We start from the raw sequence: 13,222 nt of genomic DNA on the forward strand, positions 1-13,222 counted from the left end.
GTTTCTCCATTGACTGAGTGTAAAGAAGCTTGCAAGCAAAATCATCTAAAAAGTAAAAATCATTTGAACAGCAGCAAAACTGAGAATAACATTGTTTTAATACAAATACAAATCCGGAAACCCGTTATCCAGAAAGTTGCGAATTACCGAATGGTTTCCTTTTCTCTAATAATAAAACAGTACCTGTACTTGATCCCAACTAAGATATTATTACCCCTTATTGGGGTCAGAACACTCCTATTGGGTTTATTTAATGGTTAAATGATTCCCTTTTCTCTGTAATAATAAAACAGTACCTGTACTTGATCCCAACTAAGATATAATTAATCCTTATTAAATGTAAATCAAACCTATTGGGTTTATTTAATGTTTTAATTATTTTTCCGTAGACTTTCGGTATGGAGATCCAAATTACGGGAAGGCGCCTTATCCGGTAAACCCCAGGTCCCGAGCATTCTGGATAACATGTACAATGTCAGAACTGGTCAATAGCATGAAAACTTTGCCTACATAATACTAGAAGTTTGAATGTGAGCTACCCATTTAATACAACAAACTATATAAAAAAAATGTAGCACAAAAACACATAATAAGCACCGAAAGGCTAATTAAAACTCTGAGACAGCACGAATTTAGGATTAATCTGAAGAATTAATCCACGCAAGCTCTACTCTCTAGTTCCAACCTAGCACAAAAATCAAAAGTGTATTTTTTTTTTTTAAAGTCAGTGACAACTATAAGGGTGAAGACACACGGAGCTAGGTAGTAGTGGCTACTTTTTTCACGGATACAAAGTTCCAGAAAATCCCCTGCCATAGACAACACTGAGAATTGCCTCTGCTAAAACACCCAGAGGCAATTATCAGTAAACGATCAGCATTGTCAATTTTAGTAGCCACGACAAGTAGCTGCTACTAGTAGCTCTGCGTCTCTAAGGGCTCTGGTACACGGGGAGATTAGTCGCCCGCGGCAAAACTCCCTGCTCGCGGGCGACTAATCTCCCCGAGTTGCCTTCCCCCTGCCATCCCACCGGCGAACATGTAAGTCGCCGGCGGGATGGCAGACGCGGCGGCGCGATTTCGCGCAAATCGCCGAAAAAGACTTGCGAGGCTTTTTCGGCGATTTCCCGAAATCGCCCCGCCGCGTCTGCCATCCCGCCGGCGACTTACATGTTCGCCGGTGGGATGGCAGGGGGAAGGCAACTCGGGGAGATTAGTCGCCCGCGAGCAGGGAGTTTTGCCGCGGGCGACTAATCTCCCCGTGTACCAGAGCCCTTAACCCTTAAAAACTGAACTGCATATACAGAACCCCACCCCCCCAACAAAAACAGTAAATTGTTATGAACCATAACAAAATCTCAGCTGGCAAATTTGGACAAACCAAGCTACATGGCAGTTTAGCCCACAAAATTTGAGACAAGGGAAACAACAACTATTTAAAAGACAAAGCTCTTATCTGCAGGAAACCTAAAGCTAAGGGCTAAACTCCAAAAGCGCTCCAAAAAAAGCCGCTCAGACTAGATGCAACAATATAGCGATTGCCGCGGATGCAGACACAGCATGCCGCATTCGCATCGGACAGTTGAGTTGGATGGAAAAAATAAACATGTAGTTTATGCATCCAATTTTATCAATCTCATTATATTTGAAGAAGGTGGCTATATGCAATTTGTCGCAAATTCTTTGTCAATCCAATACCATCCACGAAAAATGCTTATGAATATTAGCCCTAGTTGAATACCCAAGCACTATCCCCATTGAGCAAATTAAAACCACCTGTCACTGCAGATGCAAGTGGTTTTTGGCTCACAGAATTTGTACAATGAATGTTTTTGGCTTGAAAACAACCTCTACCAGAAGTATTAGTTGGCTTTGACTGTACTTAACAGGTGGAATATTACCTTTGTCCTGAACTTCTTTAGAAAAGCGTTCCCTCTCAATAGCAGATTCCCGCTCTATTCTCTCAATTTCAGCAAGAGCGTCCAGTTCCACTTCGTCATATGGCGTTATGCTTCCTGTTTGTTGGGGCTGTGATTGAGCCACAAGAGGTTGAGGCGGTTTTGCAGCTGCTGACATGTTGGGTTGTAAAACAGGCACTTGCTGCACCTGTAAGAATTCAGTTTGCTCCTGAAAACAAGCAGCAGCATTCAAAGGGCGACTTAAGTCCTGTGGAGTGACCGGTGTTTTTGAAGCATTCCCTGGGAACTGCACATTAAAAGTGCTATCTCCCTCTGACATGTTACTGTTTTCCATAGTGGAGAGCATATCTCCTTGCTGGTCCATTTCAGAAGATCTCACACGTGTTAGTCTTAAAGTGAGCTTGGTAGAGTCTTTAGAAGGAGAACTAATAATATCATACATTGCAGACTTCTCAGTCTGTTCCTTCTCATCTTTGCTTATCTTTAACTTTTTTGGTCGCCTCTGCTTTCGATCTGGGGAGTCCAAGAGAATGTCAGGAGGAGCATCCCTGGGAGAGGAATATGGAGGAGGCTGTGTCTGTAGTATTAATGGCCTTGATCCTGCATGAAAAAAAAGAGGAATAAAATTAAGAATGTTTTTCAAGGTTAATGTGTATAGCTCTAGATGTGTATCAGTCATAACAAACCTAACCTACCTGTCAATGGACCTAACCAGCATCATACCCTTCACATAAAGGCTTCTCTAAAATGCTATCTTTTTATATGTTATACTGTGGTTTCAGCCATTATTCTCTAATACTGCAGAGTGCTCAATATCTGTTCATTCTCTGCAGTTAAGTCAATGATTCTGATGAGTGGATCAACAGCATGGATGCCACGGATTTACTAGAGAACTACCTGGGCAGCCTTGGTGACTTTTGAATATTTTGAATGTCACCGTTTGGAGTAATTTAACAGAGTTTCTCCATTAACTGAGTGTAAAGAAGCTTGCAAGCAAAATCATCTAAAAAGTAAAAATCATTTGAACAGCAGCAAAACTGAGAATAACATTGTTTTAATGCAAATGAGATATGAGCTTTTTAATGTTTCAGAAACTATGACTACTTGATTCCCATAAATACAGATGCTGCTGCTGTTCAGTTGTTTTCAGATAGTACATCAAACACACACTTTTCTTCAGTTGCTTTCCATTTTTAATTAAAAATAACAAAATAAAAAACAAACAATACTTTAGCCCCCCCTCTGTAAACTGTTCTAATCCGACACATTAATTGATACATTTATCATCTGTGGCCCAGCTGAAAAGAATACTAAAGTTTCATAAATTTAAGTTGTTATAAAAGATACAACAGTTGCTAATGCTCTGCAGCTGCTGCTGAGAAATGTATCAACTGATCTAATAGAGTGTGACAGTTCAGTCTGCACCCGGATTATGCAACGGACACAAGAGGGAGAAACAAGTTTTAACTTTGTTTTCTACTGCTTAACTAAAATTAGTTGCAAAAAAAAAAACATTATTTCTGGTGAAAGTGTGTTTGGAAGGTAAGCAACCCCTTTAAAATGTCCAAATATTAGATTGAAATTATTTATTGGATTTATACCTTCAAACAAACGTGCATAACAAGCGAGTTATGCACATCTGTGCCACAGCATGGCTTCCTGTCCCAGGAGCTCACTCTGGGTGTGGGTAGCCTAGCGCTGTAGTGATAGGTGCCTTTTATTGACAGCTAAGACAAATCTCAACTTTACCTTTTGGCGTCCCTTCACTTCCAGCAGGAGAGCACACAGACTGCGGAGAGCGGAGAGAAAAGGAAGCAGCATTTCTTATTGAAGAATCACTGTCCTAAAAAATTTAAAAAGAAACACACTGTAAAATAACTGTTCATTGCAAAATAGCTATTCGGTTCATAAGTAATGGAGGAGTAAGTGATTTTGTTGCTTGTGTTCAAGAATTTTTAAAACTTCCTGAGCGGAACAAGAAAAAACGAACAAAGTGTTTGTGACTGAATTGGGTTTGTGTGTGAAATAGTGTAAAGATTAACAGTTTTAACAGTGTGAATATATTCCCTATTTTTAAAAGTGGGGTATGGCTTAGAGTATTTTTCTAAGCACTTTTCTTGGCAATTTTTACTTTCCTTCAGGATTATCTTAAATAGGTGGCATATATCATTATAATTCTCTTACATTAAGTGCTACCACAGGAGAGAGGACAAAAAAAGTTAAGTGCTAGAAATATGTATCCATTTAATGTTTAAATTCTAAACATTATGAAGCAGAACTCCACAACTTGGGAACATCTTAATTCCAAGAAACAAAACATCCTTGAAAACATTCATGACAGGGTTTTTGACATATACGTAGCCGAACGAAGTCAAATGCCAGGTATACACCATTAGTATACACATACAAACATACCTCACCACCCAGCCTGTGCACCATCTGGAGATAGTCCTCAGTAGCGCCATGCCTGGAATTATCTGCATGATGGTTTGCAGAGCTGCCTGACAGCTGCCCAGAAACTTTATTTTCATGTAGATTCCTAAGCCCCCCAGCAACTATAGGGCTTGAAACAGAAGCTATAAAGGCAGAAAAGAAAAAACAATTAGACTTGCTTTTGTAAAGAAGACAAAATTTGCAAAAATCTTTGGGCACCAACAAAGCAATGCAAGAGGAGGCATATCAGAGCTGCCAACAAGTTTTCATTTACCCCAATAGGGTCTTCGAAATGTAATAAATTCTGAACAAATCTAGTAACTACTCTCCTCTGTCGCAGCATATTGAAAATATAATAAAATTGTATGACTAATGACACTCTTGCATATGAAAGACAGATATGCCATGTCTGTGTACAGTTATAGTAAAAAAAAAAAAAAAAAAGTTTCCCAAAAACAGGCTGAAAGTATTTTGAAGAAGGCCAAGAGCAGCAGCAACATGCTGAGCAAGAAAAAGTTGTGTTACCCACATAAGTCTTTAACCCAAGATGGTCCAACACTTCTTTTACATAAAAATCTTCTTTACCTTGTTGCAATGGTTGATGTTGGTAACTTCCAGGGTGGGAATATGGCATGTATCCTGCTGGACTTTGGGGAGCATATGGACTCGGTACAGGGCTGCTCTGTTGGCCAATAAACCGGCTTGTGGAACTGGACTGGGGTGGCACAAAACGACTATAGGAGACACAAAGGGAAGAGTCAGAATACTATTTTTGACCATTCTTACAAACCAAAAATACCTATTTGAATGGGTCAGCAAACTTATAGTGCCATCTGCACTATACAAATATATAGTATAAAGTTTTTTTTAACTAAAATTATAATACAAGATTTACATACACTTACAAGTGGATGTAGAAGAGGAATCAAAATAATAGAAATAGGTGCCCTATTGAAGTGAGAGTTTTGCATTTCTCAGCAACAGGTTAATGCAAGAAAGGTGCCTTCAGCCACTAAGGATTTTAGTGTTCTTTCACCTGAATAGGACCACAATACATCTCCAACCCATTAAAGGAGAAGGAAAGGTCAAATCATTGGGGGGATGCCAAAATGTCAGGCACCCCCATAAATTGTATTCACTTACCTTATACCCTGGGCTGGTGTCCCCGTTAGCAAAAAAAAACACACCAGCCTGGTGTACATGCCGGTGAGCGATCCACTGCCATCGCTGGCCTGCATGTTCCCAAAGAAGATGTGCCCAGGGTATTAGGTAGGGGATCTTAATTATTGGTGGATGCCCAACATTTGGCATTTGACAGGCACCACTTTTACATTGTTCTAGTCAATAGGAATGAGGTGTGTATACACTGCCCTAACACCACCCTCTAAGCTATTTTTTTTAGCATTGTTTTTAATTCTAAATAAACACTCACACGTAGGGGTATATTTAACATGCTGTGTAAAAAGTGGAGTGAAGCATTAACGGTAATGTAGCCCAGGGCAACCAATCAGAAATTATATTTCAATAGTAGCAAAGCATCTGATTGGCTGCTATGAGCAACATCGCCGTTAATGTGTTACTCCACTTATTTCACAGCATGATAAATATACCCCTGATTGTTTAAAGTACAACAATCTCTGTAACCCATAGGACAGATAGAAAGTAAAAATGACTCAGCAGGACAGCATTTCTGTTTATGGTTATGTAAAAAAATTAGATTAAATTCAAATGAAAAAAAAAATAAATTTATAGAAGATTATAAACTTACCTGGAAGGACTATGAGAGATAGTGGTTTGTTGATAATTGGAAGATACAGGGCTGCCATGCATGGAATTCTGGGGAAGTTTATACTGAGGCATCATTAAGCCTTAAAACAGAAAAAAAGATAACTAAAATGCAGTTATTGTTTATAAAATAAAACCATTGATTACCCTATAAAGGGTATTTTCTTACCACTTTGAACTCCATATCTGTTCTGCAAACTTTTCTCCCTGAAAACATTGGGATTTCTAGCCAGAGTGGCTTGCAGCAGGACTGGTATATCTCCTTCGGGATCATCGCTCCCCAAGTTATCCTTCAGTTCTCTGTCGAGAACAAAACCCAAAACACTTATATCAGAAAGGAAAACAAAAGCATCTAAAAAGTTTAAATTACTTGTTCACTTCCTTACCAATAAGTGTCAGCACAAACAGTTGTTATTACTACAGCATCATTTATATACAAAATAAGAATTTTTTTAATAAATCGCATTTCACTGTGGTGGCAAACAGGACTGCGATTATTCAATATTTCTCAGTTAAAATTAAAAGTCCCCACGAGAACCAGTTTCATAAGCTTAAAACTGTTGAGGTGCCAATTTGCAAGTCACGTTTTTGTTACCCCGGTCTGTGCATCTTGCTCACCAAGGCACATGTGAGTTAAGTAATTGCCAATAGCTAAGCTGTGTCACAATAAAGCTAAAGCTGGGCCTTTGAGAATCCTGTAGTAAAATGTAACCCAAAGGTACAGAGCCGGTTTAGCAATGGTGAACTTTGGGGCAAGTTGACAAGTAGGTGCCGCAACACTTAAACCTCATGAATGGTCAATGAATCAGATACATACATGTGGTCTGTTGACACCTGATTCAGGCTGTGGATTAGTTGCGACACCAGAGGTTCATCTCTGCAAGCCAGGAGGCAGTTAACCTCTTCTGCTATCCGTCCATTAAATAGGAGGCTCTTTGTAGTTGTAGCAGGTAAGGGAGATGGAAGAGGCAGCTGGTTTAATACTGTGTTAAAAGAAAAAACAAAAACAAAAAAAAAAAACATGAATATAACAGCAAAAACGCATTAAAGCTCCTGCAGAAACCCTCCTTACTTAACTTATATGCACCTTTAGCTCAAAGAGCAGTATGGGATTGGCACCGATACTACGCAGGTGCATTCTGTAAGGTCTGGGTTCCCCATGGGTACCATTTTACAGCAAAAAAGGTGAATGTATATGTAACTCCCATTCATGCCAACAGTGACATTGCTCACATTTCTGGTGTCCCCTGTGTATCTTTCAAAAGCTACATAAGCATATTGAACTCTTTCACAAACTAAACTCAGTAAGTTGTGAGAAAGACTACTTGCACACCCCCTACCTAATCAAAAGAAAGCATTTTACATTAATTTTCAATCAATCAGACCGTTACAGACAGACTGTTGGAGCTTTAAATTTAAGTTGAACCACTATTTTTAAACTGATCAAAACAAAAAAAAAAAAATATGGTTCAAGACACAAGAATGTAACGCAATAATTAATTACCTATTATTATTATTATTAACATTTATTTATTAAACGCCAACATATTCCGCAGCACTGTACAATAAGTGGGTTTCATACATTGGACATACAGAGTAACATATAAAGCAATCAATAACCGATACAAGAGGTGAAGAGGGCCCTGCCCAAAAGAGCTTACAATCTACAAGGAGAAAGGGTTGAGACACAAGGTGTGGGAATGGGCATGACCAGAGTTGTGAGAGGTGTGGCACAGGTTATTGCTAAACTAGATTAGGGGTACGTAATATCTAATAAAAATATAATACATGGAATACAAAGGGCTTTTTAGTGAACTTGTAATTATTTTACCAAAAAAGAAAAGCTAATCATTCAATTAAAGTTGGAAAACAGGGTATATCTAGTATCAATAAATTTGAAGCAACTGGACTTGTTTAGTAATTACTAAACAAGTCCAGTTGCTTCAAATTTATTTATACTAGATATACCATGACCTGGATGAATGAAAATCTTCATAGACTAAACAGGGTATAGTGCCCCTATAAGCATATAGATATATAGACTAGGCAGAGCGGGGCGAGTACCAATACACATGCCAGCTCAATCATATCCATCAGATTTTCTATGGCAATAGATTCTTTAGATGCCTCTACACAATACTGTCAGCTGCCATTCCATTGGGCATATACACTCAACAAAAATGGTCAACTTTACCAGATGCAAGTGTGACAGAGAAGCCTGGAATAGCACATTTATGAGCCCAGAGCGCTGTTTCTGAAAAGCTACACGAGTGAGAGCTGACCATTGTGAGCTGCAGTTTAAATGGTACAGGGGGACACCTCATGTGATAGACCAGGGATTCACAACCAGTGGCTCAGGGGCAACATGTTGCTCACCAACCCCTTGGATGTTGCTCTCAGTGCCCCCAAACCAGGGAGTTATTTTTGAATTCCTGACTTAGTGGCAAATAGAAACAAGATTTCCTACGAAATAAAGCCCCCTGTAAGCTGATAGTGTGCATAGAGGCTGCCTAATAGCCAATTTTAGCCTTTAGATCACAGTGATAGACCAACAGTGCAGGATATCTAAATGTACTTTTTACCCAAAGCTATAATGAAAATAATACAAGTGGGATTACTAACCCGGAAACCCCTTATCCAGAAAGCTCTGAATTACGGGAAGGCCATCTCCCACAGACTCCATTTAAAACAACTCAAAATTTTAAAACATATTACTTTTTCTTTTTAATAATAAAACAGTACCTGTACTTGTTCCTAATTAAAATATAATTACCCCTCATTGGGGGCAGACCTGTCCTATTGGGTTTAATTCATGGTTAAATTATTCCCTTTTCTCCGTAATAATAAAACAGTACCTGTACTTGATCCCAACTAAGATATAATTACCCCTTATTGGGGGCAGAACAGCCCTATTGGGTTTATTTCATGGTTAAATGATTCCCTTTTCTCTGTAATAATAAAACAGTACCTGTACTTGATCCCAACTAAGATATAATTACCCCTTATTGGGGGCAGAACAGCCCTATTGGGTTTATTTCATGGTTAAATGATTCCCTTTTCTCTGTAATAATAAAACAGTACCTGTACTTGATCCCAACTAAGATATAATTACCCCTTATTGGGGCAGAACAGCCCTATTGGGTTTATTTCATGGTTAAATGATTCCCTTTTCTCTGTAATAATAAAACAGTACCTGTACTTGATCCCAACTAAGATATAATTACCCCTTATTGGGGGCAAAACAATCTCAATTGGGTTTATTTAATGTTTAAATAAATTTTTAGCAGACAAAGTATGAAGTTTCAAATTACAGAAAGAGTCCTTATCTGGAAACCCCATTCTGAATAACAGGTTCCATACCTGTATATATAATGCAAAGTGTCTTTATATACTAGATGCTCACGGGAGAACTTTTTTGAACAATCTAAACAATTCTCCACTTGCTATTTATATATGTTTTAGTTGTTAAGTACGCGTATAGGATCTGTTATGCAGAAACCCATTATTCAGAAAGCTCTGAATTAAGGGATGGCCATCTCCCATAGACTCTGTTAAAACTAAATAATTCTTATTTTTAAAAACGATTTCGTTGTCCTCTGCAATAATAAAACAGTATTTTATACATGAACTTAAGATATAATTACCCCTTATTGGGGGCAGAACAGTCCTATTGGGTTTATTTAATGGTTAAATGATTCCCTTTTCTCTGTAATAATAAAACAGTACCTGTACTTGATCCCAACTAAGATATAATTACCCCTTATTGGAGGCAGAACAATCTTATTGGGTTTATTTCATGTTTACATTTTTTTAGTAGCTTTATCCATTCTGGATAACAGGTCCCATACCTGGTTTAGTTAATATATAGTAAACAGGCTGGCTTGCCACATTTTTTTTTAGTTTATGTAATTGGCTAAATATCAGTGGAATAAAAGGTACACTTGCTAAGCCAGGCTTATTCAGCTGATAGTATAGCTCATAGTTCTGTAGCTGTTGCAGGAAAACTGTTCAGATAAGTGGTTACTACTTTTAAATGACAGTGTCCCATTAACTAAACACCAAATGCTGTATACATATATGCACAGGTGTCTGCAAACGCATGCTCGGATCTGCACATGGGAAAGGCAAATCTAAGAAAGCTTCAAAATAGAAATGACAGTATTTAAAGGGAAAATATAACCCCCTTTTTGAAAGCAGCTCATTCAGTTATGTTATGTAATAAAAGGTGCAAAAAAGCTTTTAGAACTTTCAAAAATAAAAATAAACATATTTTTCAGAGACATACACACTTCCAGAATGAAAGGAAATGAGGACAGTCTGCCTGTGCTGCAGGGACCAGACCCCCCCCCCCCCACAACCCACACGCACCCTTGTCTCACACACTGATCCAAGTTCAGACAGTGTTTATACAGAGTTTCTATATAAGCCCAACTGGATGGTTTTTTATTCTCTTAAAAGTATTATATTCTCTTTAAAGGGGTCAAATAAACTAACCCTAGATAGTAAGGGTTCAATTCCACAATGTCAAAATTCAAATATGCTCTTTAGATACCGTATATACTCGAAAATAAGCCGAGGTACCTAATTTTACCTAAGAAAACTGGAAAAACCTATTGACTCTAGTATAAGCCTAGGGTGGGAAATGCAGAAGCTACTGCTAAGTTTTAATAAAAATAAATGCCAATAAAATTACATTAATTGAGGCATCAGTGGGGTATGTGTTTTTCAATATTTATTTCAAAGAAAAACAGTAAACTAGCTTTGTAAGTGTAGAAGAGGGTCAAGAAAAACAATATGAGTACTACCCCACGCTCACTGCACATTGGCAAACTGGCAGTAGACCTGGTCCCGGAGGACACATAAGGAGAAATAAGTGTTGTAGTGGGAGCAGGCCAGGGCACTGGAGTGTCTGGTTGTGGTTGGCCTAATTTGCACACAAAGGACAGAGGGTGATAGTCTGGAGGGACACATGGCACCCGACATGAGTATAAGCCGAGGGTGACTTTTTGAGCACATTTTGGGTGCTGAAAAACTAGGCTTATACTCGAGTATATACAGTAAGTTAACTTATACCTTTACAATGCATTACGGGAAAACACAAATGCAATAATCTTAAAAGTAAGGTACATATATTTAGCCTTCAATGTTTAACAAAATATACTTACAGTCTGTGAGACTAGCAATTCCTGCTAGAGTAGTTATGGGAACATGAGGCATATCCCCATTCATCCTGAAGCTGTAGGATGGTGGTATCTATGCAGGTATTTTAATGAAAGTGCCAGCTATCGTTAATTCCCATCCTAGACACTGTAAAAATAAAAGGGAAAATGTACTAAATTTAGCAGGACAAACTTACACAGGCATTTTGAAGTTTTTAAATTGTACATACAAAGGTACAACAAATTTATAATGTAAACATTTTTCAACACCCTTGAAAGAAGAACAGTGCAACCATAATGACAATTTATGTTAAAAGTTGTACTACAAAGAGGGTCTTGAATAGAATAGTTCAAAAACTTCTCTGGAACAGGATTAAAAAAAAAAACAAAAAAAAACAGTAAATTGGGTGGGCTGTGAGTGGCTATCAAAGTATTGCTAAATTAAAGGGACAGTATACTCCCTTTTTCAACATTGGTTTAATGAAAAGGGCTTTTGCTAAACATGTCTAATGCCCATTAGTTTTTGTTTGTATTTCTTTCACTATACAGGGTAATATCTGAAAGTGAAACTAAATCACTTTCTACTTCCTATGCCAAACAGCCAGTCAAACAAACCAGTAGTTCACTGAGAAGCCTCTGTATAAATAACCCCCTCCCTTCCCGCAGCTACAGTCTGTTATCTTTAAAGATAAGCAGCAGCTCAATAAATAGAGAGGCCTCTTATATAAGATCTGGTTGTTTGGCAAGGGCGCCAAATGAACAAACCTTGCCACCGATATGCCCACCTAAAATGGGCAATATCAGAGTAAGACAATCATTTGGCCCTCGGGCCAAGTGATCGAATTACAATGATTGAAATAGGACCCATTGGAGTGAGGGCCAATTGGTCCCCAATCTGACAGGAAAATCAATAGCATATACAATGCTTCCCAGTGCAGGCACAGGTAGAAGTTTTTTCAAGTGTAGGGGTATATTCCCTGCAAGCTTTTAACCGCTTGCTGAGAATACACTACATAAGGGTTTAGTGATTGGATTCAGCTAAATCCTGTATTGACTGGATTTGGTGCAACCTTTGAAGAAACAAAGCTGTTGTAATATTGTGGTGATATTTTAGCAAGATACTCCATTATGCTCAATTGTGTATAGGGGAAAGCAAGGCGAAGTGTAGGGGAAAGCAAGGGTTCGAAAAGCCAAAAAATACAAGTACCAACTGCAGCCACAAGTTTCAACTGGAACCACAGCAGTGCTACAGACTACAGTGCTTCTGAATCAAGGATGCAAAGAATCATTACTTTTGAACTTCAACCAAATCTTTTCTAAAAAAAACAGAATCCAATCCCTAATTTTAAATCTGAAAAAAATAAATGTCACAGTCCAATGTAAAAAGACTTATGGAGCAACACAAACACCATAAATAATTATGGGGGTGCCAAATAAGGGCTGTATTATCAGCAGTATTATGGGGTGAGCCACATTGAGTTTATTCGAGTGATTTGTTGTCCCACATGCTAAACGTGAAGTTTTACACACCCAGGCTATAGAATAGTTCTAGCTTTAGTGACCATTGCTTTAGCCTTAAACTGAGCTGCAGTCCTATATTTGTATAGCCATCATAATTCTACAATACATGACCCAGGTTAAAAACTCCAACAATAAAGAGTAGAAAGACAGTTAAAGAGTAAATTGCACCAGTAAAGAAAGTGCCACAGAGAATTAAGGTGGCCATACACAGGGAAACGTAAGCTGCAGCTTATCTGCCTGTGTATGGGGCCACCTGACTAGCCTCCCCGATAGATACCTGGTCACAAAATCAGTCAGGTGTTGATGGGGCAGGTCTGATTTTCCTGTCAGATAGGGGATGGCATAGGCTTATTGATGGGGCCCTCAGTCTGATGGCTCCTATACCCATTGCTGTAACCCAATAGTT

General features: G+C 38.5%; 1 protein-coding gene across 4 annotated transcripts in view; it reads right to left on the bottom strand.

The window, feature by feature from the left end:
* nipbl (NIPBL, cohesin loading factor) overlaps positions 1 to 13,222 on the bottom strand; it is a 77,689-nt gene that overhangs the window by 42,232 nt on the left and 22,235 nt on the right. For all 4 annotated transcript variants that reach the window (XM_018090824.2, XM_018090823.2, XM_012967934.3 and 1 more), the window contains 8 exons: positions 11,302 to 11,443; positions 6,954 to 7,119; positions 6,306 to 6,436; positions 6,120 to 6,219; positions 4,937 to 5,085; positions 4,334 to 4,494; positions 3,668 to 3,761; positions 1,901 to 2,518 (listed from right to left, as the gene is read on the bottom strand). In XM_018090824.2, the coding sequence (XP_017946313.1) occupies positions 1,901 to 2,518; positions 3,668 to 3,761; positions 4,334 to 4,494; positions 4,937 to 5,085; positions 6,120 to 6,219; positions 6,306 to 6,436; positions 6,954 to 7,119; positions 11,302 to 11,365 (1,483 nt within the window). In that variant the 5' untranslated portion in view covers positions 11,366 to 11,443. The remainder of the gene's footprint in view (positions 1 to 1,900; positions 2,519 to 3,667; positions 3,762 to 4,333; positions 4,495 to 4,936; positions 5,086 to 6,119; positions 6,220 to 6,305; positions 6,437 to 6,953; positions 7,120 to 11,301; positions 11,444 to 13,222) is intronic.

This window comes from Xenopus tropicalis, chromosome 1 (genome assembly GCF_000004195.4).
Source record: "Xenopus tropicalis strain Nigerian chromosome 1, UCB_Xtro_10.0, whole genome shotgun sequence".
NCBI lineage: Eukaryota > Metazoa > Chordata > Amphibia > Anura > Pipidae > Xenopus > Xenopus tropicalis.